Source organism: Mugil cephalus, chromosome 11 (assembly GCF_022458985.1).
Source record: "Mugil cephalus isolate CIBA_MC_2020 chromosome 11, CIBA_Mcephalus_1.1, whole genome shotgun sequence".
NCBI classification, from domain to species: domain Eukaryota; kingdom Metazoa; phylum Chordata; class Actinopteri; order Mugiliformes; family Mugilidae; genus Mugil; species Mugil cephalus.
The window spans coordinates 1,288,319-1,316,025 of record NC_061780.1 but is presented as its reverse complement, the minus strand read 5'-3'; the positions used below and the strand labels follow the sequence as shown (position 1 = coordinate 1,316,025).

Sequence of the window (27,707 nt, the reverse complement as noted above, 5' to 3'; positions counted from 1 at the left end):
ATATTTTGATAAACAGTTATAATTGCTTATCTATTGTTGCATTATTTCGAGCTTGGGAAAATTTATTGTATGATGGACAAAACATGGCCTTAAATAATCTTATAGACCAAATAATTAATTAATAAAGATAATATAAAAGTCACTCAAGCCCACTGTGTGAAAAGAAAAATCTAAGAAAGTCAAAGTGTTGCTTGTTGAATGTTTCATCCCGTCACACTTTCACTGCATGGCAACAAAGTCTGACATGATAATAACAGATGAAAATATCTGTTTCGTGGCAACCGATAAGATATCACACTCATTTTATTGCAGATTAGCCAGAAGATTATTCCATAATTAACCCATAAAAGCCTCACCCAGTTTTTTTTCTCTCTCTCTCTCTGACTTCACCATCAGTCCACCTCCATTAGCCGCTCTTAAGACACACCAGTGACATCTGAAAAAAACACTATGAGGCTTTCAGAAGGAAGTAAAGAGGCCAAACTCTGGCCACAATACAACACGGACTTAATATGAGATATGACTGTTCTAATGTTTTGGCATTGTTGGCATTAACTTTCATTTTACTTTTGGCTAGTGCATTTTTTTTTTTTTTTTGTATTTGGTTAATATTTTGAGAAAGAGAATGGATTGTGCATTCATGGTGATAGTTTTGTAACTTCTTGAAGATTAACAGCATTGTTTTTTTTTTCTTTTTGTTTTTTTGAGTGCGTGTGTAAAAGAGAAAAATATATACATAAATGTGCAAGGATTATATATATAGAATACATATATTATACAAAAAAATATTATTGGATGAGAGCAAATATCAAAGCAATCGCCAGGAAAACTGAGATGAGAGGGTTTTAACTGTGTTTTCCAGCCTAGTCAGCTCCTGGGTGCTTGTGTTAAATCACAGCAAACTCATTGTGTTGTTAGTGTTGGTTATGACTATGTAGGAAATTGTTATTAAATTCCTAAAAGCGGACTAGACCACCGAATCATTCCAAGCACCTTTTAACCCAATGAAATAGGCCTAATAATAGATTATATTTTCTGTTCGTCACTGTAACATGTTCTAAAGCATGCATTAATGTATAAAGTCACTTTAAAACTGAAAATACCATATTTCATCTAATTTGAAATGACATCACTGAACTATCCAACTGTAAACAGTCAACAAAAGAAGATAATTTGGGTGCATACTAAAGCATTTTGTTTGACACATTAAACACATACATGTAAACTGTGTATTTTTAAAAGATCTCACTTCAACAGTACCTGATTGGACCCGAATCCAACTGAAAGGAATTATTATTATTATTATTATTTTCTTGGGTTGTTTACCTGACTACATTTCCCAGAAGGGCTCACGTAATTCAGGGCTACGTCACGTACGTTCCCAGCTTCCGGTTGAAGTGTAAAACGATACATGACACAGTTGTTTGGGGAAAGCTATCTCCTGGAAAACCGTTACCGTTCACCAAACTACAAACGGGGTTTTTAAGACCGTACCGGCTGACAGTCCCGCGTGGAGCCGGCCGCGATGGAGGCGGTCCCCCGGATGCCGATGATCTGGCTGGATCTGAAGGAGGCTGGGGAGTTCCAGTTCAGCCCGTCCGTGAGGCAGGTGAGCTGGGTGGGGAATGGAGCAACAGGGCTGAGGTCGAAAGTCAACCTAAGAAGGATTATGTACGGGTAGACAACCCAGCCGAGAAGCTAGCGTTTCTCTGAGTTGAAAGCGGAGGGTTAGCTGTGGCTATTGGGGAATTTTCCAGAACAAGTAGCTTGCCAGCTAGCTGGAATCTTGCAAAGCCCACAGACCTCCGCCTATTGTTTGCTAATGTTAGCTAGCTGGTTGCTAGCTAAAACTGAGCTAGAGGCTCAAGTTGAAGTCCATACTTAACCTTCAACTGACTAACTGACAAGTGATAAGCTCCCGAGAAATTAACTAAACACTGCGTCAAAGGCAAATGTGCATATTTCTAAAGTAAGCAGACAGGCTCTTCCCGGCCCAGCCTGACTGCCGACATGAAAATAACAAACCGTGATCTCATCGTCACATGCACCTGAGCCAGAGCAGAAATGTCTGCTAAAGGAAATGCATAATAATAATAAAAAAGCCTGATATTGCCAATATATATATATATATATATATATATATATTATATATATATATATATATATATATATATATATATATATATAGTCGCATCATTGGGAAAAGAAAAGTCACCAAGTAACACTTTTTCACTGCTTCGATCAGAAGAAAACTGATGTCCAGTCCAGGTTTCCTGTTTTGTAGTACATGTCAGAGAACAGCCATGCAAAAGAATGTTTTGTACATGGCCAGAGAGTAAACTGTTTATATGAAGTCCACCTTCTCATCTCTATTCAATTCAATCTCTGTTTTCATATTGTAATGACTTAACATTTGGCGGATTTCAGTTTGCAAAACACAAATTTGCTCAATTACACATATTAAGGTAACTGAGATTACGACTTTAAAATCACTTGTATGTCTGATATTTAGAGGAAGGGATTTTCAGGTCATTCGATTTCATTATACTCGTCTTTATCTGGTGTCCCATTTTACAGATGCAGATAAAGTGAGAGATCTTTGCCCTCTTGACTAATTTGTGACTCCTTCCAGTAACCAGGCCCAAATTGATACATTGAACATTCTCCTTAAAGAATGCTTTAAGAACAGTATTTCACTAACCCATCACTACCATCAGTATTGAGGCAGGATTGTTTTTTCTTGTTGCTGTTGTAGTTTTTTTTAAATTTCATCTGTTGGTTCTCATCTTGCAACATGATAGTAAATATATTATGTGAGAGGAAACTTGCATCTGTTTTTTAAATCTTAAGTCTGAATTACCAGTATTTCTGCCCTCTACCCAAATCAAAAGACACACCAGCAAACTACCAACGGTGACTTGTGAAAGTCAAAATAGGACAGTTTTTGTGTTATCGTGCATCTTTCGCAGTGGTCTTGTGGCCCTCCAGCTTCCAAGATTTAATTATAGGCTAAAACAGAACTAGAAAAACAAGAGTGTGTCTGCAGGACGATTATCCACTTGACCTGACATTAAGTAGCTTGCTTCTTATTATAGTGGCTTGTGGGGACAGGGAAAATCGTTGCCAAGCATGATGAAAGATCTTCAGAGTCTGAGATTCGTATAATGATTAATTAGCTACTGAAATTGAAAGTCACTGTAAATAATCCTGAATAGAGAATATTCAATTCTGTTGTTATGTCTACAGCTTTAAGATGAAGCAGTTTGTTCATCTACTTTCACGTCTGTCTCCTCTAGTTCATACTGAAGAACTATGGAGAGAATCCGGACAAGTACAATGAACAGCTGAAGAAACTCGAGACTCTGCGGCAGGTGGGCAATGTGTGAATGAATGCTGTGTGTTTGGGACTGCTGTCATGCTACAGAATGTTTCTCATTAAATGGTGTCTAATGAAGACCTGAATATTTTGTGGTTTTGGCCATTGGATACCATTATTTTAAGCTTTGCATAATGATAATGGATTTCCTCAATTTTTGAAAGTTTTACTGATCTGTGCTAGTCACTCATCTGTTGAAGATGACATGATGATTTATCCTCAAAGTGTCTGATGTTGCTATAAAACTATTTTTAACCCCAGTATTGTGTAAAATGTCATTATTTAACATTATATTTTGTTCAGCATAATATAATCATAGATATTTGTTGTAAAAGGTCTTAAAGATGAAGATCATAAGAACAAAGACATAATAGCTCCTAATGTTTTCTTAGTGGTGCTAGTTTTCGATTAGTCTGTTTACATTACCACCAGAAAGTTAGCTGGACATTAGTAGGTAATGTGTTTTATTGTTTAAAGCTTTCAATATTTTGGATAGGTTCAGTCTAACATCGAAATGATAAGCATCTAAATGAAACCTAAATATTGTCTCTTTAGCTTTTGTCACTAAAACTTGTTAAATAATCTACAGCTGGAGCAGGTTACTGCGTGTTCTCAGAATGGTGATTTTGTCGCAGAACGTTCAGGAAACGGCTGGTTAAGTGCCACTGTGTCTGTTTTACAGAGCGCAGTGAATGTAACGAGAGATTTCGAGGGTTGCAGCACACTGAGGAAGTACTTCGGCCAGCTGCATTACCTCCAAAGCCGAGTACCCATGGGAGCAAGTCAGGAGGCTGCGGTACCCATCTCATGGTAGTAGCACTCAGAAATACGATGAACTAGTAGAACAAGAACAAGCATTCACATGTGCCCATCCTGCTACAGTCTGTAGTACTAAATTGACTTTTACAGTTACTGCAGCGTCCTCTGGGTGTGAGCTCTGCAGTGTAAATCTTAGTGTGACAAAATAATAGAGACATTCTACAAAAGATGGCAAATGCTAATGATCAGTTTCTGTGTCACTATGTAGCAAATGTTTGAGTTATAGCCATGTTGTAGTAGATTTGATCATGAAAATGGGTCTACATGTCCACAAACTAGATGCTGTCTATAGTCATTTAAGACGTGAAGCTAATGTGATTTCTTTATTTTGAAAGGTAGTTTGATACTAGCATTTTTTTTTTTTAAATGAAGTTCATTTTTTTTTCAACAGTAACAATCCAAGTTGTCTTGCTTTACAGAACTTGTAACCTGTATTAATGTAGTCTCATATTAGTCTATTAGAAGAACTGATGTCTGATATATACAAAAATCCAAAATCCATTGCCTTTTTGATTGTGTGTGTGTGTGTGTGTGTGTGTGTGTGTGTGTGTGTGTGTGTGTGTGTGTGTGTGTATGTGTATTTATATGTATATATTTATTTATTTTTTAATTCAGGACTGAAATATTCTCTGGAAAAACAGTCACCCATGATGACATCAGTTATGAGCAAGCATGTATCCTCTACAATCTTGGTGAGTCATCTGGTTCAAACTCTTAAATTGTTTTAATCCACTGACATAATCAGATGCAGCAGTTATGGCTCTAGTGAGTGGTTTTGATTTTATGTATGAACTAGTTAAAAGAAATATCTTGGACCTCATATTTTCCACCTGCAACTTGAACCGTTAGAGCAACTATTAACCCTTTTTTATGTACTTGCAATATTAGCCTGTCAAATGTGGAACTGTTTTTTAAAAGGCAAAAACAGTATTTACTTCCACTGAGATGGCTTGTGTTGGAAACTGAACAAGTATTAAATGAATGTGAACCAAACACCTTGTAAAGCCCTTCTAAATCTTGTCTGTGCATTCTCTGTAGGAGCCCTCCACTCTATGTTGGGCGCCATGGATAACAGGGTCTCTGAGGAGGTAAGAAATGCACACTGATAGAATACCTGTGTCTATAAGTGTACACACTCTCCCACTGACCCTCTGCACTCTGTGTTCAGGGGATGAAGGTGTCATGCACTCACTTCCAGTGCTCAGCAGGGGCTTTTTCCTACCTGAGAGACCATTTCAGCCACAACTTCAGCGTGGATATGAGCCACCAGATTCTTAACCTCAACATCAACCTTATGCTGGTAGGTTACACACATGAGTATGTGCACAAACTCACTCATACATGTGTCACATCAAACTGTGTATTCTTCCTAGGGCCAGGCTCAGGAGTGTCTTCTGGAGAAGTCCATGTTGGACAACAGGAAGAGTTTCCTGGTTGCCCGCATCAGTGCTCAGGTTAACTTCTTAACCATGACCATGCATTATCTACAATTCTATCACTGCAGTCAGTAGTTAAATATTAAAAGCTCATAAAATTGGTTGTTGTGCTGCAGGTGGTGGATTACTATAAAGAAGCCTGCAGAGCTCTGGAGAACTCTGAGACAGCCTCAATGCTGGGAAAGATTCAGAAAGACTGGAAGAAGCTGGTTCAGATGAAGATCTACTACTTTGCTGCCATCGCTCATGTGAGTGTCTAATGTGGCGAGTGTTTGTGCTCTTGTGTGTGGTACTTTCGTGCACATATCAACTTGTTTATTTGTTGTTGTTGTGTCTCATCAGCTTCATATGGGAAAACAGGCAGAGGAGCAGCAGAAGTACGGAGAACGGGTAGGGACAAACAACATAGTTGCTGTCATTGTTGCTGCATTGGTGTTAGCAGTGTAGAATTAATGCTCATTCAATTAGTAGCTATAATATCTGCAATATTATTTTTTCTCAATACCAGTTATTTGCTAATATTACCATTCACAGCTGTTCTACAATACCAACTCTAACTTCAGAACTATAAAACTGCTAAAAACGTAGAAAAGGGGGAGGGGCATTATATTCCTCTTGTCTTCTCTGGACATACAAACACTGGGCTTCACATTGTGTTCCAATTTTTTTTTCTAATATTTGTGTTCACGTGTTTGTGCAATAAATAATTTAGCACTAGCAATTAGCGCTAATGATCAACTGAAAGACTTAAATGCTCTGTTTCCTACAGCTGGCTTACCTGCAGAGCTCCTTGGACAAGCTCAGTGAAGCCATCAAGCTTGCCAAGGTACAAAATCTATCTTGTATTTTCCTGGAGCACATGAGAGGATTATATTAGTGTCACTGTAACTTGTCTTGGTGTCAACGTTCTCATTGTTTTCCAAAACTAAACTCTCCTTCATTTTGCTTCGGGGCAAGCAGGGTCAGCCTGACAGTGTGCAAGAGGCCTTGAGATTCACTATGGATGTCATTGGTGGAAAGTATGCAATTAGTTTTATGTAACAGATATGTCATTTATATGTTATATAACAGGTGTCTTTTTGGAAACCCTTAGAAAGAAATGGTAATGTTTTATTTTAATTACTTTCTCTTTCAACTTGTAGGTTTAATTCTGCCAAAAAAGACAATGACTTCATCTATCATGAGACCGTTCCTTCTCTGGAGACTCTTGCGTCAGTCAAAGGTAACAGGGAGCCTCAGTGCCTTTATCAGTGCCTTTATTGGTGTGTGTATGTAAAACTAGATTTGCACATGGATTTGTTTATATAGAGTTGTTGAGTGTAAATATGCGCAGTGATATGAATAGCATACTGTGTGTCTAATGGCCTTAACTTGGTCGGCTGTGACTTTCTGATGAGTTATAATCCTGACCTTTTACACTTACAGTTTGTTCATTGAGTGAATTAACATCTAATTGCAGCTACCATTACTATTTTTTTTTGTTTTGTTTTGTTTATGTAAATTAGAAGTTGTTTTCAGTGTGGAGTCATCTGGCAGTTGATTTTGATTATAATAGCTGCTCACTGCAATTTCTCAACATTGATAAATACAAATTGCTTCTTTTGTTTGGGCAAAGCTGTTTTGTATTACAGAAGTCTATGGAAACAACAATATATACCTAAGATCTAGAACAAGTTCATTTTCGATTTTTCTGAAGTTCATTTTTGGTCAGACAAAAGCAGAGGATTTTGTTGCAGAATACTTGTCTTTTGATTCTTTAATATCTTCAGTTCTTAGAAAGAATGACCTTAATATTACTGGGCTTGCTCAAATTCTAAAACCTGTTTCAGGCGCTCCACTGGTGAAGGCTCTGCCAGTCAATCCCACTGACCCCAGTGTCACTGGACCAGACCTGTTTTCCAAGTTAGTGCCGATGGCTGCCCATGAAGCATCCTCTCTATACAGGTAGGCACCATCTGTGGATGTTACATTCAGGTTAGTTTTTATGCATTAAGAAAGATTATTCATGTCTATGCTTTTTCCAGTGAGGAGAAAGCAAAGCTGCTAAGAGACGTCATGGCCAAGATTGAAACTAAGAATGAAACACTAGAGTGAGTACATGAGTGTATCTGACTAATTGACAGTAGTGTATTATATTAAGGTATCTGACAATTCCTTATAACAACATTTCTGTCAGTAGCCACTAACAAGCGCTGGTAGCTTGGCCACGCTTCAATAATTTTTTCCTCAGAATTTTTAAGGTGGTCATACATACAAAGCACAAACCATTGTATTCTTGGCAGTGTGTGAATGTAGTCCAGATTTCATAATTCACAGTTTATGTCTTGAATTGAGAACAAAGACCTTTGGACATCTTGGTACAACAAGACAATAATGATAATATAATGATAATAGTAATAACTATAGTAAATTGCCACACAAAAAATTAATAGCACAATCCTGGTTATAGACATCGACTTTTGCTTCTGTATCACTGACTGGCCTCATCTCCTCCTTCAGACAGTTCATGGACTCTCTGGGCTTGGAGCCGGAGTCTGTGGACAACTTGGACATGTACAGCCATATCCCTCCAGTCCTGATGGAGAAGTGCGCTGCTCTCAGCGTCCGACCTGACACCGTTAAGAGCCTTATTCAGTCTATGCAGGGTTGGTGCTTCAAACACTCGCACAAACACACTATAGCTATGTTCAGATCATAGACTGTATAGAAATGGTAAATGGTCTTGCTTTTATGTAGCGCCTTGCTACCTATTGGTATGGTAAGCACTATACGGTCACAGACGCGTCTATCCATTCGCTCACACAAGCACACACACATTCACACACCAGTGCCATGCACTGGGAGCAACTGGGGGCTGAGGGTCTTGACCAAGAACACAGTCCATTGAAATAAATTGTCTGCACTTTGAGGGAAGGCTTTTGTTCATGCAAAACTGGAATTATCTCTAGGAAAAAAACTGTCATGGCATCCATGGTGTTACTGCAGTACCACATCTATTATTGCTGGTGTATGCATATACATAATTTCTACCCTGAAATTAAAACGCCTTGTCTATGTCTTTGTGTTTTCTTCTCTGTTTTGCTGTGTGCATCTCTATAACTAATGCCTTTCACATCCTTCCAGTGCTCTCTGGTGTATTCACCGATGTGGAATCTTCACTGAAGGAGATCAGAGATGTCCTAGAGGCAGACGAAGCTGGTGAGCGAACTCTTCAGGAGGTTGGAGGCCCCACTGCAGGCGAGGTGCACCCAGCTTCACAGAGCCACACTCTGGCTGAAATCCGAAGGGACCTAGAGAAGTATATGGAGGCCCACGAAAAGGCCAGTTTCACCAATACTGAGCTCCACAGGGCCATGAATCTGCACATTAGTAATCTGCGGCTACTAGGAGGCCCGCTAGAAAGTCTGAGAGACGCCCTACCGCGGCCCCAGCTCAGTGAAGGTGAGGATGTAATTGTAATGTACTGTAATTAGTGACATTTAGATTCTTTAAATAAGTAGGATAAACGTAAAAAGTGTTTTGCCAATATAAAATGCAAATAGATTGTGAAATATACCTAGTGCAACGTCCAGATTCTGAATATAATTTTAATAAATAAACTGTAAATGTGAACAAATTTACATGTGTGTATTCAGAGGAAGTAGCAGGGCTTCAGTGTATGAAGCGAATCCTGGGTAAGGTGCAGGAGATGAGGGAACAGAGGAGCTCTTTGGAAAAACAGCTTCGTGACCTCATTCAGCAGGATGACATTACATCCACCCTTGTCACCACAGACAGAGCAGACATGAAGGTATTTGAAGTTTCCTTAAGTACACATAAGAAAGAAATTCAAATTAAAATGATACATGCACTTGTCAGTTATAAAGAGATTTTGCTGTTATATATCATTCTTTCCAGCGTATATTTGAGGAGCAGCTGAAGAAGTATGAGCAGGTGAAAGTGTATATTGACCAGAACCTTGCAGCTCAAGAAAACATCTTGAAGGCCCTGACTGAGGCAAACGTTCAGTACGCCTCCGTTCGTAAGGGTCTGAGCCAGACTGAGCAGCAGTGGAACAGCACTGTCCAGGGACTGGTAGGCTCATACGAAGCCTATGAGGACCTGATGAAGAAGTCCCAGGAAGGAAAAGAGTTCTATGATGACCTGGAGGCCAAAGCATCACGTTTGCTGGAAAGAGCAAAGGCCCTCTGTCAGACCAGGACAGATGAAAGGAAGCCCATCCTGGAAAAGTAAGGAAGACTTACGGACTTAGTCTTCTTTTATTGAAATCAAAAGATGACTAGACAAGATTCTTCTTTAGTTAAAGAAGTGAATTACCATGACAGTGTTACTTTGATTTTTCCCTACAAATTTTCTACAAAAGCATTTTTGATGTTGTACCACTGTTCTATGCTTTGTCCCCTCCTCAGAGAGACCCAGAAGAAGCCTCCAGCACGGCCCACAGCAGCTAAGCCCTCCCTTAAAGCCAAGGCTTCTGATGTTGATTCCGCTTGTTCAAGCCTAGATGATCCAGAGTTAGCCCAGCTCAGTGCAGCCATCTTAGCCTTGGGTGGTGACTTGCCTGAAGACCTCCGCAGCCTCCCCCCTGACATTCCTTCCCTCCCTACCGCTGCAGCTCGTCTTCCTGGTCCTGAAGCCTTTATCCCACCTTGCGCAAACTTGGGTGGAAGCGCGTCTCTGCCGTGGCCTGGTGCTCCAGCCGCTGGTCTTCCTCGCTTCCCTGCCAACCTCCCACCTCCAGAGCTTCTGGCAAGGATAGCTCAGTTTCCTACTTCAGGGGGTCTGGCAACACAAGGACCCCTACCACCTGGGCCCCTCCCTCAGATGTCTCCACAGAGGCCTCAACAAATGCCCACCCAAGCAGTGGTGTCCAGTTATAGACCACCCCCTCCCCAAGCTCCCCACCCAGGCCCTGTTGCCCCTGTCCCAGTGCGGCCCTCAACAACCACTGTAGACAGCATCCAAGGCCCTATCCCCAGTTACTCCCCTACACCACATCACCCTGTCTTACCCGCAGCCTCAACTGGCTACTCTGTACCCCCACAGATAGGAGCATATTCTCAGTATATGACCCAACCAGGGGTCCCTATTCAAGGCCCAGGCCATACACCTGCACCACAGTCACATCCACAGAAGCATCCACAGCAGTACCCTCAGCCCATTGGACAACCACTCCCTCAGGGTTATCCCCCTGGACCAAGGGCTATTCCTGGCCCTCATACTCCTCTCCACACCCAGCAAGCCTACCCACATGGCTATATGCCTGGTGTTCCTCACCAGTATGGACAGGCTTTCCCAGGTCACCTGCAGCCACATCAACAAAATGGCTTTCAGGCTCAGATACCCCAGGGCTACCAGACTCCACAGGGCTATGTGCCACAGCAGCACCCTCAGATGATCCCAGGCACTATTCCAAGGCCACCTCAGGTTCAGATGCCCCCTCAGGCTGCACATCCACCAACGCCTGCAACTTCACAACCACCACCCCCTGTATCTCAACCCTACCCTCCCCATCCTAACCAACAGATGCCCAATGCATTTCATCACCAACACATCATGCCACAACCACAACATATTTCAGTGCCCCCTAATGCACAGCAGATCCCTCCGCACCTACAGATGCAGATACCAGGTGGTCCTAGGCCACAGATGCCCCCCACAAGTCAGACAATGCCTCAAGTCTCACAGAACTACATACCCTCCTCTAGCCAACCAAATCAGACTCCTCATCACCCTCAGATGCCTCCTGTTTCACAACCTCATATGGTTCCTGGTCCTCAGGTCCACATGCCAAGGGGCCATATGTCCCAAGTGCCCCCCAATTCTCTACCCCCACAACATCACCCCCACCCTGGTCAGCCTCCTCTACCCCAGCAGCCAATGCGGATGCCCAGTCAACCTCAGTCTCAGCCTCCTCATTCTGGGGGAGTATGCTACCCTGGAGGGACTCCAATGATGCCCCAGAAGCCCCTGGCACCACAACCTGCTGCTCCGCAGCAGCCTCAGGCTCCTCTTCCTATGACACATCCACAGCCTTCTACTATGTATCCTTCAGCTCCAGGACCTAATGTACCTCAGAGTGCCCCACAGCAACCCCCTGCCATTGTCCCACATGTTCCACATGCCCCTCCTGCTCAGCACATGATTCAGCCCTCTCCTGGAGGCCCTACAGCAGTGCAACCACCCAACACTATCCCACCTTCCCCTTCCCCTGCCCCATCTCCATCGCCCTCTCCTGGTCCTACATCTCTGGGTCTGAACCCCCAGCAGAGACCCGCACCAGCCACCACTCCTGGAGCCACAGCCCCACACACTCTTCCCTCTCCCTCTGCTGTTTCTCCCTCCACATCACTTTTTCAACGGCAGAACTCAAGCACAGATGACCTCCTCTCCTCGAGTCCAGAGAGTCAGCCTGGAGGCGTCAAGGCCCCGACCAATGTCCTGCAACCCACCAAAGCTGACCCACAGGATGGTGAACGTCGAAGGAAGAGTTCCCAGGGGGTCCTCCTGATCCAAGGGGACCCATACCAAGCCCCAGAGCGTGTCGCCCGTCTTCATGGTGAACTGGAACGTTACAGAGCCCAGGTAGATTCCCTAGAGCACCCGTCAGAAAATGAAGGGGGCCTGTCGGTTCTGGATGCCCGCTGGAAAGAACTACAGGACCAGCAGGAAAAGGACGCCCGCCAGCTCTCCATTGCTATTGCTCGTTGCTACACCATGAAGAACCGTCATCAGGATGTAATGCCCTATGACCTTAACCGTGTGGTGCTGCATTCAGGCAAAGATGACTACATAAACGCCAGCTACGTGGAAGACTTGTCGCCATACTGCCCACGCCTTATTGCCACACAGGCTCCACTCACTGGCACCGCAGCAGACTTCTGGTTGATGGTGTATGAGCAGAAAGTGTCAATGATTGTCATGCTGGTTTCAGAGCAAGAACTGGATAAGGTACAGAACTGAGATCACCCAGTAGAAGTTATTAAAACAACACATGGTTGCAAAAAAAAAAATCAAATGTATTTTTTAATATTTACCATTGATTAAAATACTTGTGGGGCTAGTCTGATAGTAAACTCTTTAAACTGTCCACAACAAACAATGATTTTTTTTTTTTTTTTTTTTTACTGGTTTTGTTTTTTGGTGTCTGTGTTTAACGTCTTTGTAATGTTTCCCAGGGAAAGGTTCTGCGTTACTTCCCAACAGAGCGCGGCCAGCAGCTCTCTCAGGGACCAATCACACTCAGCCTCACCACACAGAAGACGACACCAACTCACATGGAGCGCATGATCAGCCTGCAGTACCGCGACCAAAGCCTCAAACGCACCGTTGTTCATCTCCAGTTTACATCCTGGCCGGAGCTGTGAGTCATTTGATGAGAAACATGTCTTGTTTTTTTAGCGATTAGCTGGAGGGGATTATTATTTATTCAGGTCATCTCATTAAAGTGTGTTTCATCATGTCTTTGCATCTCATTAGGGGTCTTCCTGATAGCAAGAGCAACCTGCTGCGATTCATCCAGGAGGTTCATGGACACTACCTCCACCAGAGGCCCTTGCACACACCTGTGGTGGTGCACTGCAGGTGATTCTATTTTTTATGGCTTTTCATCTCATCATTTTTTCACTCACATTACAAAGTTTAGCCATTCAGAACAGCTTGAAACACTTTTCCTTAAATGTGGTCAGAGGAACCCTAATGAACCTGTTTTTTTTTAATTTATTTATTTTTAGTTTTACTATTGAATGACTTCCTGGGATCTAGGAATCTAATTTCCAGATCGAAAGCCTGTAGCTTTCCATTTTTAATAATTATTTTAATAATTATCCTTTGATCACTGCAGATACAAACCCGTTATTTTAGCTTCACAGTTGAAAAATACTCATCAGCATTTACATCTGTACCTCAGCTCTGGTGTTGGACGTACTGGCGCCTTCTGTCTCCTGTACGCGGCCCTGCAGGAGCTGGAGGCAGGAAATGGGATCCCAGACCTCCCGCTGTTGGTGAAGAAGATGAGACAACAGCGGAAGAACATGCTACAGGAGAAGGTCAGATGCATGCAGAAATACAAAAGTTGTCTTTGGGGTCCATGACTTGTATCGGAGGCAGTGAATGATGAATCTTAACTTTATAAGGACCATATTACCCAAATGTAACTATTTAACAGACTTTATTTTAACATTTACAAATCAAAAACATTACCTGCTGACCCAGGGACTATTATTACAGTACAGTACGTATTACAGGTACAGTTCAGTCGCTGAGTCTCAGAATCCATTAACAATCCTTATATTAATACTATTTTGTATCTGTCTCAAGCTCCATTTGAAGTTCTGCTATGAGGCTGTGCTGAAGCACGCTGAGCAGGTTCTTCAGCGCCATGGCATCACGACAGCCACCTGCAGCAAGAACACCAACTGTGCAGCCACAAAGGTTTGATGCTCTTCTTCTTCAAGTCTCTGTTCAGGTGATAAAATGCTTTGGTCACCTGCCTGTAGTATGAACTTCGGTCTGAAGCTGTAGCTTGAGTTAGACCTTATTGTATAACAGCTGCAACTGATTACCTGCTCATGAATTGGTTTATTAAAAGAAAAAAAAGATCTCCAAATAAAATATGTACAAAAAGGACATTCTACATAGGAAGCTCCTTGAATGTTATTATTAATACATTAGAAGACATCTGGAAGGATTTGTGGTAGAATTTAGTCATCTCAGTCATTGGTAGCTCCAGATTTAAAGACTTATTTAAAAACTTTTATCTGATTTGAATGTTTGTATTTGTTTACATTTCGCACACCTGATTGTTCCAAAGGAATTCTACGAGCTCTGGTCAGAGGAGGTACTGCTTTTACTTTCTGTAGGAGTGTCACAGCAGTAGATGGAGCCAGAGCTTGATTTCCCTTCTTTTCTTCCTCTTATTTAATCTGAACATGCCCCTTGTTCTGCAGCCTTACTCCAGACAGGAGTCCCAGCAGGATATCGTCCTTGGTGGTGACATGCCCATTAGCTCCATCCAAGCCACCATCGCTAAGCTCAGCATCCGGCCACCGAGTGCCACAGACCCAGCCATGGAGGCTGGGGCCCCGTATGGTTTGGAGGAGCAAGTTGACACTATCCTACCTGCCCTGCACCAGGACCCTTGTGCTCCCACAGATGAACAGCCCCCATCCTCCTTCAATCCACCTCTCACCTCCCCCACTCACTCTCCTCCACCACCTAATGGCCTGGATGCTGTCTCCCCCTCTGCTCCGTTGGCACCCAACCACCAGTCAGCCCCAGCAGCTTCTCCCAGCATCAGCCCCCCCCCTTCCTCTGCACCGGCTCCATCGTCCCTGGAGCTCTTGGCCTCGCTGACACCTGAGGCCTTCTCCATGGACGGAGGAGGTCGAGGAAAGCAGCGGGTGACCAAGCAGAGCTTCCTACAGCCAGCAGAGGGCCAAGGTCTCCACGGGACTCGAGGTGATGAAGGCGATGATCCGCTCAGCAGCCTGGACCCTCTCTGGACCCTCAACAAGTAACGAGTAAACAGACTGCTGCCACTCTCTAACTTCATCACCAGGCCCTAGCCAAGGCCTGTATTTCTTTCTAACCTTGCTTTTAATTAAAAAAAACACACAAAAAAAACACAGAATCCTGGGAGACATTTTAGTGTGGTTGATTACCAAGACGTGCCTGGTGGCAAACAGTAGCGGTTGAGTTTTGAATTTGAGTGTATTACTATTTCAGCGTTGTGATCCCTGAGACACTAAACGCATCACTATTGGCTGCTGGGACCAGATCACTTTGCACTTGTCCTTCATTCGTCCTGTTGCTCTTTGCTGCTTTTCTTTGTCTGTCTGTGGTGGATGGAAGCACCTCTGCACTAGGCCCCACCAAAAATGAAAAACTTCCCAGCATGCACTCCACTTTCACAGCTCCCTTCACAGGTGAGTGTCAAGGCATCACCCTAGTGTGACCATGCTTGGCTGCTCCTTGGGATTGATTTGAAAGATGATGGAACAATGGATGGAGTCACGGGCAGGAACAGGAGCTGGGTGGAGCGAATAGCTCAGTCATCATGGTAACACAGAGAGGAATACAAATCAGCACGTCTTAACAAGTTGATTATTTTTCTTTCTAATACTGTAAATATCTTAAATACTATTCCAAAAGAAATTGCCCCTCTGGGGAAAAAAAAAAGACTAATCTTTCATTATTGTACAAATATTAAATAAATCCAGTAGACAAAACAATTGTTGTATCAAAGCGTCTTTATTTGAAAATTAGTACAAAGTCTTGTTCTTTTTTTTCCTTGTGTTACAAAACAGTAAATAAGTTACCTCTGATACTCCAGCCTGCGTAGATTGTAGCCAGCCGAGGAATGGAGCAGACGTGGGGTTTTACAGACTATGTTCGTGTTCCTCTCCCTTTCTCTGATCCCAATTCTCTTGACAGATGTGAAAAGTTACAGAGTATAATTTCTACTCACAGCTGGAGGAGGATTTCGGGCTTCTGACATTTATTGCGAAGATACTATGTGAAGGCTGCCCCCGCACACTCCCAATATGAATGAAAGGCACGGGGTAGAAAGGTTTGTTGGAAACTTAGAACGGCAAAAAAAAGGTTTCCTTTAATAAACTGGGCTCATTACCTGAAAGCAACCTGCTGGCTATGCTCCTTTAAGAAGGCCAAGTCCATCAGTACGAACCAGTAACATTCAAGATGAAGAAGCAAAGACTTAAATAGCCACACCACCCTCCCTTTCCTCCTTCCTTTACAGTAATAGTTTGACATTTTGGAAAATACTTTGTCACTTCAGTCACACTTAAATATTCTGTGAATTTGGCCGACAATATTTAAATGCTGTGTATTTTGGTTGAATTTTCAGTAATCTCATCAAGATTTCTGATGATCTCTGACCTAAGTGCAAATCATCCACAGATAAGTAGAACTTATAATCCTCATGTGAGGGATTTTACTGGAAATTAAACAGACTCCAACAATCACTACACAAGTGAATAACCACGCAACAGAAGCTCCAGTGGTCACAGAATAAATCGGTTAGGTCTGGAACATTTACAGCTTTACTTGTCATCTCATTGCAACCATTTCTTTATATCTGTGACAGTTATCTGTCATTCATATGAGTTTTTTTTTTTTTAAATAGATTTAGTCTTTCATCCAAGTAGCATCTTCAGTTCAAAGTGATTAACCTGAACCTGTATCCTTGGTGTTCATGATGAGCGGTTCTTAGAGTATGGAGAAAAGCACCCATAAATTTAGAAAAGAAGAAAGCACTTGGATGAAGTCGTGAAATGTCTGAGAAGACTCAATAAGTCCAGTTGTCCTTGTTTTAGTGGCTCTCGCCATGTAAAATGGTCATTTCCACACATTATAACTGGTGAGCCTCAGAGGCGCTGCTACATTTTGAGAAGCCCACTTTTCCCTCCTGTCTTGGTGCTAAAGCTAACCCAGTGTAACCGCTGGTCCTCATTTGAATGCCACAGAAAAGTGTAATTCCCAAAATGTCAAACTTTAACTCCAGTTCACATTGCTAAAAAAAAAAAGTTTTAAAAGAAATCTAAAAACTATGCATTTCCCATTTCAAAAGCATTCTAGACTACACAATAGACAACACAGAAGTAAATAAATGAACACAGCCTACAGTGCACAGGAGGCTGCTTTCCTGGTTTCAGTGGGATGAAGGCGCTGCCTGGTCCCTGCATGGAAACTGTGCACCTCTGATGTCCCAGTCAAACCAACACCGCAGGCCTTGACATGTGACTGTCTGCTGCAGGTGTGAAAGCTAGTTTCATTCACCTCTCCTGGAAGCTGATGTTTGTAAAAGTGCCTGTGTGAGCATGTGCATCGGAGAGGGTTAGTAGTGCATTGAATTAGTGTTTACGACAGAGGACCTGGCTGGACATTTCTTAAACTTTCAACAAAGATGGAGGATGATGGTATACATTCTGGATGTTGTTAGTGAAAGCTCGGGAGAAGTATTAAAACTTGAAAGATTTCATTCTTTCACCAGGGCCTACGTTTCCACGAACACTACACATCATCACAGTCATGTGATTGATCTGTATGTTTCTCTGTGGTTATAATAAACCGATTCTTTCTGCTCATCAGCGTGGGTCATCTTCTTCTGTTTAATGAATATGCTGTCGTCAAACATTTTCTGTTACATTTCCACAGCAGGCAGAGCCACTTTGAGCCTGGCAACAAAGTTTTTTGTGGCATGTAAACACCCAGTAGGACAGAAGAAATATTATCCATGTAAACATAGCCAGTTATCCAGAGCTGAAAGAGGCACTGATTAGAAAAGGAGGGGTTAAATGTCTCAAAACTTATGATCACTTTATAAATTATATCTTTTTTTTTGTCTGGGGATTGAGCTTGTACTTTCACTCATGTACTTGTACTTTCATTCATGATGATAGATTATCAGTTAAGGGATATTACTTCCACTTCATGTCTGAAAGCAGAGCAGCATCTAGAAATCCAACAGAAATCCAGGTTTCTGTAAGTGATCACTTATCAGTTCATACATGAAGGCACTGAATGAATGTACCCTGACTGACTACTACTGGGTGTAAACTAATGGCATAAACTAGGTTGTTAAGTATAAGATATCAACTCTTTCAAGAGGAATAGATTTTCATTGTATAGGTACTTAAACCAGGAGCTGGACACTGGGAGTCAAATCTAGTGAGTGGACTGTTATCCCTCAGTGCTCAGAGACAAGGATCCCATTTTTATAGCTGCTGAATCCGAGCATAAGCGTGAATAAGGGACTTTTTTGGAGAAAACAAACATGAAAGTGTTTATTGAGTTTATACTCACTTACCAGTTACTAGTGAAAACTGCTGAACCAGTGACAGGAAAGTGGGTAATCACTCACTTTGGAGGATGAGGTTTTTGGTGCTGTTAAACTGGATTGAATTATAAGTGTCCTCCACAATGAAAACAGTTTAAAGTTATTTTAAACAAATGCTGAATATGTTCCTGAAGCTCAGATTTAGTCCCAGACTGTTCCACTAGAATTCCCTCCTTTTCACTAGTGTACCTAATGCACTGGCAAGTGAGCGTATATGTCTGTCTTGAAACATCAGTAGTTTCTTGCTCCCACGGCTGCAGTTACTTTTCGAATCCTCAAATCCTCATCACGAGAAACGAGGGACCTGCCTTGCTTTGCTTTCCAGTCATCTCCTGTGTCTGGATTCCTCAGCCTCCAGTTCCAGCCAGTGACCTTTAAGACCGGGCGTCCTATATCAATATTTTACACTTGATGAAGAGCTGCTCTACAAATGACTGTGGGAGGAAAGAGACAATGAATACTAATGTTTCTTTTAAATTTGCTTTTTGGTCCACTAAAGAGTTTTTTTAGACACCTTTTTACACTTAATAAAATGAAAATCTAATTCAAGTAAAGCTGGGTTCACATGCATTGATTATTGAAATTAGCAGTCATGATCCAGACTTTCAGTTTTAACACAATCATATGTATGACATACACACAAACAGTATATATGTCATCTATAACCAGTTTATGGGGACATTTAACCAAGCAATGTCTTTAAAGTTCAGTTCAGTTTAATATATATTGACTACTTATTTGCCTTTCTTCAAGTTTTTACTGACCGTTTACGGGAAGAGGACACTTTTTAAGATGGACTCTGCTTAAGTTTGCATCAATAACTGAAAATCTACTTCGGTCCCATTTCCAGAACCTTTGTGGTAAAAATTTAAATCCTGGATTAAAAACAGTTTAAGTTGAGCCAGTACACAGTGATAAAAATCTGTAAAGGGCACAATTTATATAAAAAAAAAGAAAACAATACCAATGTACTGTAAACATGACGCCAGCCAATCACGGCCCGTGCAGAGCCACATCAGTCGTCCAAAACTCATGTGATTAGGAAAATGGAGGTAGTCTGATGAAGGTGTAACACACAGGGGGCAGAGCGACCCCCAAGTACAGCATCAGTAACCCCAGAATCAGGGGCCGAAGCCCCACCCCCCGCCCCCCAACTCCATCACAACAAATGCTTCCAGCTCAATATTACAAATAATCACTTTATAACCAAGCCCAACCCACCACTGCCAAACAAACACCTTCTTACATTTATTTCTGCATTATTATATTCTCCTTTAAGAGCTAGGATTAGCAAACATAAACAAAGTGTTATCCAAAAATGTATCGCTAATAAATAATAGATCTATACATATAAAAACAGCCCCCTCTGGAGGTTCACTTTATACAGTAATCATCAGTTCTCCCTCACATACTGCACACATGACCAATCAGTATATCGTTTTTTGTTCTCACCAGTGTTTGCCATAAAAAGGGTTCCATTCATTTCTCATTCAGCCTCTCTCACACAAAAACGCACACACATTGCTCAGTTTGTCCCAACAGGCTGCACATGTGTCCAGATCACTGTGGCTGCACTTTGCTGTCCAACCAACGGCACAGCAGGAATATGACGAAGAAGAGACTGTTTTATCTTCCTCACTGGGCGAGTGAAGCCCCACCCGTGTCAGCAGCATAGAGGGCAGATCCACAAAATAAAAACACATGAGCGTGGGCACACACAATCTGGGAACTGGCAAACTCTCTTACGGTGAGACGCGTCCAGCTTTTCTTTGACAAACCCCATGACCTTCATTAACATGACGGCTCTGATAAAATGCAGCAGGTTCAACAGTCAGCTTTTCTTCCTCACTGCCATTAATAATGTCTCACTGCCTCACAAAAATAACCTCGTACACAGCTCAAGTCCCATCCACATGTCAGAAACAACAAAGCAGAAACCCCAATGTTCTGAGTGTTCCCACCGACATCTGCAGCCGACGCTCCTCAGTCCAGTTTCTCCAGCACTGAGGGCACATAGACCAGGCTGAGCTCACTGCCAAAGTCGCAGACGATGGCCGCGTTGTCCAGCACCAGCAACTGCCGGACGCCCTGACCGTCACTACTCTGGCCCAGGTAGACTGTTTGCAGCAGGTCTCCAAAGTTCAGGTCCCAGAAGGAGACACAGCCCTGGCCCCCCGTCACCAGCAGAGACTCTGAGATCACTCCCAGACTGGCCCCACAACCCACCTCCTGGTGAGGAGAGGAAGAGAAGACAAAAAGGTAAGAAACAGCTGCTTATTACATTTCAGAGCATTAAATAATCATTACAAATTTAGTGAATCTTCTACAGATAGGTCTGAGGTCTGGGAACCTTCTTAGGCATAAAGGTCACAGTAAATCTAAGGGCGTATTCACACCAGGCTCGTTTAGTCCGCTTGAAGCAGACTTTTTCTCTGGTGCAGACAAGTGAACCGAGACCACCTCTATAGCTGGGACTCGGTTATCTTAACTATCGGACTTTCCTGGTGTGAATACGCCCTAAGAGCTGAAACACAGGTGAGACATTTCATCCAAATAACTTCTTAATGACCAGTGGGTAGTTTAGGTTTTTTATTTTTGGGTATCCAGTTTTTTTTTTTTCTTCCAATCTCTGGCTTGTGGCCAGCCAGAAAGTGGGATCAATACAGGATAAATAATTATCTTTCTTCTTTCTTATTGTATAATACATTAGTATAAAGATTATCACTTATCCAAACACTTATGTCCATGACTTGTGATATATCTATCATAACACACTGACACACTGTATGTACACTCAGTTCATTATTTTAACCTCTTTATACCTTATTTTGTAAATCATTACAGTACTAAACTGATAATGACAGGTGCAGCACATACCTACAAAACTACACAAATAGCAGTATTGTTTGGACTATGGAGGTTATTGACAATCTATAAATAGAATTTAGACATTGCTCCTTATACTGGCTGGTGTCTATTTGTTATTTGCTGGTTAGTAGCTGGCTGCTAGCCTCGTTTTTTTTTGTTGTTTTTTTTCCCCAGTTTGACTGGGCTTCTAAATGGGTTTTGTCTTGGATCTTGACACAAGGGACTGTAACATCTTACATGTGGTGTATGTATAATATATAATTACTACTTACTAGTAACAAATTATTCACATGAAACAATATAAAAATTAAATGGAAATTATACTGTTATATAAATACACACGCACACACACCTGCTGAATTGAATAGAGTTTGATCCCAGTACTCCGGTCCCAGATACAGATGAGGTCGTCCAGTCCTGAGCTGATGACACAAGAGGTGGTGCAGACCAATGAGGTGACGTCGCCACGGTGACCATAAACATGGCTGACGCGGCTTCCTGTCAGGACGTCCCACAGGCAGATGGCGCCGTCCTGCCCACCGCTCGCCAGAACCATCGTCTGAGGGGAACGACAGACAGGCTCTTTCTACATCAATGCTATAGTGCCTTATATGTGGCTCTAAATTACGTTGTGTCTCAAGCATTTTGGGCATTTTTGAATTTTGGAAAGGCAGTGAGATGTCGCCCTTATTTGACTGACCTGGTCTATGTAAATGGCTGTAATCCCCCCAGAATGACCCTGCAGGGTGAAGAGACAGCACGAGTCCTCCAGGCGATAAACCTGTCCAATAAACACAGACAAAGAGGAAAAGTATTAGTAGCGTTTTCCACCTTGTTTTATGAGAAACCAGGGCACAGACATATTTTTAGTATTTGTTGGCCTTTGTGAGTTACATGTCATTAATTCTTGACACGGTAGTGTTTGGTTCTGCTTTACCCGGACTGTGTGGTCCTGGCTGCCGGTGACGACCCTGCCGGCGGCTGCTCGCAGCACTGTGATCGGCTTGTGGTGAGCACACTGTACTGAGCGTGTGAGCTGGCAGCTGATAACGTCCTCACTGCTGTAACAGGGAGATGGAGGCATGCTGCCTCGCCCAGGAGCACCTGCAGGAGGAGGAACATTCTAAGTATCCCATATAAAATGTATTTCTTCCTCCTGATTCATCTTTCTGGGACTGTCTGGGTTTATATGTGTAGTAAAATATGTAATATAAGATACACTGAGCCTCACCTCTGTATTGCAACAGACCCAGAGGTTTGTTTATCTCAACAGTGAAGAAATCTAAGGAACCGTTCAGCCGAGCCGCCACGATTCTGAGGAGGAAGAGGAGACATGTAAAACTCTCACACTTTACCATTACACATTCTTAAGGAAGAAGGTGTAGTTACATTTTAACTGGATTTAATTGTTCGCTCAGCTGCAATTTTCTGGTTTTGTATACAGTCTACATGTGATGTGATAGGAAGAAAATCTTCTGAATTTAAAACTGAGGCAATGAGAAATGATTTCTTTTTGTTTCTGTGTGTTTAACCTGTTGTTGAGGAAGGCCAGAGCTGTGATCCCAGAGACACCATCCTCATTACTGCAGCGTAGCGACCCTTCCACTGCATCCCACAGCTGTAAACGATTTAACATTTCTTTAATCAGTTTCACAGAGATCCATGACAGAAAAAAAGCATTAAAGTTTGAGAATCAATTATCAAATCTTTCCAGAACCCAAACTTTCTTGACTTTGGGCTACGTATTAACTTCCTTACACTTTTCTAAACTAAAACACACCTCTTTTAATTGCTTAATTTGGACTCATAAGAAGCAGAAGATCCACAGAGATGTACAGAAAGGACTAATAATTTTATAAATAATAAATCAATCTTTAGATTATGTGTTACTTATATCATTTTACACACCTCCAGTTTCCCGCTGCTCCTACCAGCAGCTATCAGATTTCCTCTCAGCTCCATTGCCCAGACAGAGCTTTCCCAGTCGATTGCTTGGTTTCCAGCCACAGAGGCTCTCTCTTGGTTTAAGGGTGAGGCTACATCCCCTAAGCTCAGTCTTCTCTGGAGCTGAGCACCTGAGGGTGGCGAGGAAGAAGCTGAGGGGTAGGTGGATGGCGAGGGGGGCTCATGCTCCATGTAGGCGCGCTCCACCAGACCTCCAAAGTCGAAGCCTGTTCTGGGTGGAGTGGAGAGGTGTGACGGAGGCTGGGAGGTGAAGTTGGATGTGAAGTTGGTGTCAATGAGCGGGGTGAGATCTGGCTGGTCGGTGAATAATGTGGGCCGAGTGGGCGCCGCGCGGCGTCTCACTGGGTAGCCCTCGTCCTCTGACAGGCCGTCACCATTGATGGAGAGGTCTCGACCGTCAGTGCATAAACACTCTGAGTCTGCGGCACCGCTGTCCCACCCGTCACGCTGCTCCCAGCAGCCACTGCTGCTGCTTCTCCTCCGCCTGAAAATGGTGTCATTTCCCAATATTACTAGTAATGTCAACTCATTCTTTATTAGAACACATTTTGGCTAAATGATAAACTGCAGTACACAAATGCTTCCTCAATTTATACATTTTGAGATTTGAATAAAACTGTTGTCTTGATTCTGGATCATCTCGTTGGACAATAAGCCCAGTAAAGCTATTTAGATTTTTTTTTTTTTTTTTCTTTTTAAAGAAACTGTATCATGACTGTCTCACCCGTTGTTTGGAATGACAGTCAGACAGTCTCCAGTCTGTGCATCCCAAACCCGGATCTGTCCAGCCAGACAACAGCTAGCCAGCAGCATCCCATCACTGGCCAAACACTCGATGTCCTGCCAGAGGGAAAGACAAAACACCTCAATCACCTTCAACAAACCTTCTGAAAACCACTACATTACCTGGTTTTATTACTACTACTACTACTACTATCTGGCATGGTGCCAGAATAATTTAAGCCCTGTGATTACTTTACCTCTAGCGCTCATAATATGAGGAGTAGGTATGAGGCTTACATGCAATTTTAGATTCTGAAGCCTTAACTAATTTTTTTATACCAGTTCAAGTGTCTTGAATATCTGGACAGATTGTTACTCATCCAAGCTGTAATCTAATCCCTCCAGAGAAAAGCTCACACTCACTTCTGAGTAATTAGAAACAGAACCATTTTATAATTACACTACAACTGAACTCAACAACACCAGATCATTTAAGCTGTCAGTTGTTTCTCAGGTTCTCAGTTTTAAATAATATACGTTTTTCCAGCCAATTCATTACATAACATCAAGACTCACCTCATTTGTTGGTCGTCTGGTTAAATGTATTTGTAATCTGGTGTGTTATGCAGTTCTTAATCGGAGTATTTTCTCACCATATTGTGGCCTCTTAGAAGCAGTGGTGAAATCTCGCTGACAGGAGGAGAGTAACCATAATCATCACAAGGCAGGTCACCTCGACGCCGGCGCCCGTGGGCGACACCGTTCTGACCGTAGTTACGTGGGCACAGAACCCGGTAGAGACAGAAGAGCAGCAGAACCAGTAGGACCCCTGCAGCCAGGCCCAGAGCTGCTACCCTGGGGGAGAAAACAGAGAAGGACAGTTAGTCTCTACACACACACACACACACACACACACACTTGATTTCTGCAATATTTAAGCTGCTCTACTCGTTCAACATCAAAGCAAGCAGCACATTTTGAAGTGAATTCTTTTTTTTCAGACTTGGGGAACTAGGTTGAGAACTAGAAATACATGGCACATTTTCTACATTGTTCACTAAATGCTTTTAACTGGAATAGATGAACTATGAACTTTTGTCTGATAAACCTTTCCAAGTGCGCAACCTTATACATAATGTCTTCTGTTTTAAGGTCTCTTTCTATGTACGTATGTATGTAACCTCTTCAACACATGTAGTTTTGTCCAAGAAAGGAATCGTATTAAATAAAATAAAAAATTGAATGTGATTTTTCTTCTTTTGAGCTTGTTTAATTAATTAAAGCTGAAGCAGCAGATGTTAGCAATGACAATCATTTGAGTCCGTTTAACCAAGCTGAACAAGTTCAATTTTGTACTCAGCTCCACAAGGAATCAAAACTGATCTGGACAGTGCTGGATCTCTGCCCCGCTGAGCTTTGGATGATCCCGCAGCACATATGCACAGTTGGACACCTGATTCAAAGGCAGTTGCTGGAAGTATCTTGTTTTCAGTACTGGGAATAATAACACTGAATAATACAAAAGAAAACACAGCATGGCCCTATGGTCCTTAAAAGGCTGAAGCTGCTCCTTTCCAATTCTCTCTTCAGACAAATTAAACTAATATTCTCCACTTATTACACACTTTGCTTGCTACAAACACAACACTTGCACGGTTACAACCATACATTCCCAAGATCTATAGATTAGCACAAAGGCCACAGGTCATTACCTGAAGCCTTAAAGCTGCGTAGTCTCGGACAGGCTGGGTCATGAATTGTAAGGAGAAGGAACTGGCTACAGGCAGTAATTTTTATTCTCTTTGCTGACTCATTTGCTGATTATTTCTATGCATCTTCTAGATTATAAAAAAGCAAAGATGCACTTCAGAAACCAATAAATAAAATTAAAGATATTTCCATGTTGTTTTACATGAATTGATTAATTTTGTTTTATATACAGAACATTGTTAAAAAAAAAAGAAATAAAAGTTGTCTGAACTTCTCAATGCCACATTTATTTTCTTTTTTTGCATATTTTAGTGTGTTTAAAGTTCTGTTTTTACCTTCCTAACCCAATTTCCCTCACTGTGCTAGAACTTTCAGTTTCCAACACCTTTATCACACTGACCTTCTATCTGTCTAAGGGGCATCTAAACCAGCCATAAACTCGGCTGCCTCTTCCAAATTGTGAAGAACATGACCCTGACCCTTCTCCAGCTGATAACCTTCATATCTGTTGTCCAAAGATGAAATGTAGAACGCAACCTTTCACAGAGCAGTCAGGGTCAAACCATGTTACCTTACACAATACAGCACAATGACAACTCATCCCCACACTTCAGTGAAGCATTAACATGTGTGATTTCAAATGAATTGCAGAAAATCACAAACCACCATCTTAAAACACTGTTTCTACTGTCTAAGACGACCAAAATGTTAAATTAGACTGCAGAATGAAAATTTGTAAAGACATGGATTAGCTGACTGTCCCACACCTAAGTGACTCATCTGCATGAAAAAAAAAAAACTGTCAAATGCTGAAAGTAACCAGTCAACCAGGTTTGTCCAGTCACAGAGTAAATCCTTCCTGAGGCAGAGATTACAGAATATTTTCCTTTTCTTTGTTTTGTTTCTTTGTCTCTAACGTTTTGCCTCTGAAAAGATAACCATCAGTCCTGTGACACTTGACACAGTGAACTTCAAGTCAACATATGGACATAGCTTCAACTTTACTCCCACACACTGTTTGCAGACATAAAACACCCAAATACAACTTGTACCCCAATGAATGACAGAGTTAACCAAAGAATCCAAACCATTTGAATAAAAGGCCTCCTGCTCACGCCCATCTGTGTAGGAGTTCTCAGTGTTTTAACCACATGTGTATCAAACATTTATTTTCTTAATTGGTCAAATTATGTTCATGAATCTGGAGAGATATGATTTTGGTGTTGTGAAAAACACATTGCAACAAAATTCATGTTGTAAAACAATAAAATAAAAAAACAAACTAAAACTATTAATTATAAGGATTCGTCAGCATTGATGATGTAACTACTGAATTTAGGTGTTGTACAAAAAACTGAGGCTGAGGTCTATACCTGCTGCAAAATAGTTTTTAATTAAGGTGAACACAGTTCTTGTTTTGGTAATATGGCAGTGCAGTGTTCAGCTTTTTGGGACGGAAGAGCATTTAGACAGAACTGAACTTGATATAGACTACAAATGCAATAACCCATCATCATGTTTTCTGTTTGCTTTTCATCATAATCACACATAAGCATATGAATTCATTCCTGACAAAAATAATGTTTATTTGCAAAGCATTACGATGAAAATAGTTAAGACGCTGAGAACGTCCACAGAGATGGCAGATGCAAGTTAAGCATTACTCACGGAGCCATATGGAAATATAGGTTGTTAAAATTTTAGATGGGAAGATGTTTACGCCTGTGTGTGTGTGTGTCTCAGTACTAACTTGTAGAGGGTGAGATCCGTCTGTAAATCTGCAGAAACCTTAGGAATGGATGGTGGAGGGTGTTTCGTGTCCTGAGGGTGACGTGTCTCAATGGCCTCCTGAGGGTTCAGGTGAACGGTCACAGGAATGACAGGTAAGATGCTAATGTACCTGTCATTTGAAAAGACAACAGAGATGATTCATCTAAATCAAATCTGATGG

General features: G+C 42.0%; 2 protein-coding genes across 8 annotated transcripts in view; one reads left to right on the top strand and one right to left on the bottom strand.

Annotated features, from left to right (window-relative positions):
• The first annotated feature begins 1,370 nt into the window (after positions 1-1,370).
• Positions 1,371-15,863, top strand: ptpn23a (protein tyrosine phosphatase, non-receptor type 23, a). 3 transcript variants are annotated; one of them, XM_047598710.1, is made up of 24 exons: positions 1,371-1,609; positions 3,297-3,371; positions 4,059-4,186; positions 4,811-4,887; positions 5,234-5,283; positions 5,364-5,495; positions 5,569-5,649; positions 5,748-5,879; positions 5,974-6,021; positions 6,401-6,457; positions 6,589-6,650; positions 6,774-6,853; positions 7,461-7,575; positions 7,656-7,721; positions 8,131-8,276; positions 8,755-9,072; positions 9,267-9,421; positions 9,529-9,860; positions 10,041-12,582; positions 12,810-12,994; positions 13,111-13,215; positions 13,541-13,679; positions 13,951-14,098; positions 14,580-14,717. In XM_047598710.1, the coding sequence occupies exons 1-23, from the start codon at positions 1,526-1,528 to the stop codon at positions 14,068-14,070; spliced, it is 5,229 nt and encodes a 1,742-aa protein (XP_047454666.1). In that variant the 5' UTR covers positions 1,371-1,525; the 3' UTR covers positions 14,071-14,098; positions 14,580-14,717. The 3 variants fall into 3 exon arrangements, with proteins under 3 accessions (XP_047454666.1, XP_047454665.1, XP_047454664.1); XM_047598709.1 differs by having other exon boundaries at positions 1,373-1,609; positions 6,592-6,650; positions 13,951-14,064; positions 14,580-15,863; XM_047598708.1 differs by having other exon boundaries at positions 1,373-1,609; positions 13,951-14,064; positions 14,580-15,863.
• Positions 15,864-27,707, bottom strand: part of LOC125016292 (SREBF chaperone) — a 30,353-nt gene continuing 18,509 nt past the window's right edge. For all 5 annotated transcript variants that reach the window (XM_047598714.1, XM_047598713.1, XM_047598712.1 and 2 more), the window contains 10 exons: positions 27,507-27,656; positions 24,700-24,901; positions 24,048-24,163; positions 23,267-23,807; positions 22,891-22,976; positions 22,590-22,672; positions 22,296-22,462; positions 22,059-22,139; positions 21,711-21,917; positions 15,864-20,719 (listed from right to left, as the gene is read on the bottom strand). In XM_047598714.1, coding sequence (XP_047454670.1) covers positions 20,474-20,719; positions 21,711-21,917; positions 22,059-22,139; positions 22,296-22,462; positions 22,590-22,672; positions 22,891-22,976; positions 23,267-23,807; positions 24,048-24,163; positions 24,700-24,901; positions 27,507-27,656 — 1,879 coding nt within the window. In that variant the 3' untranslated portion in view covers positions 15,864-20,473. The remainder of the gene's footprint in view (positions 20,720-21,710; positions 21,918-22,058; positions 22,140-22,295; positions 22,463-22,589; positions 22,673-22,890; positions 22,977-23,266; positions 23,808-24,047; positions 24,164-24,699; positions 24,902-27,506; positions 27,657-27,707) is intronic.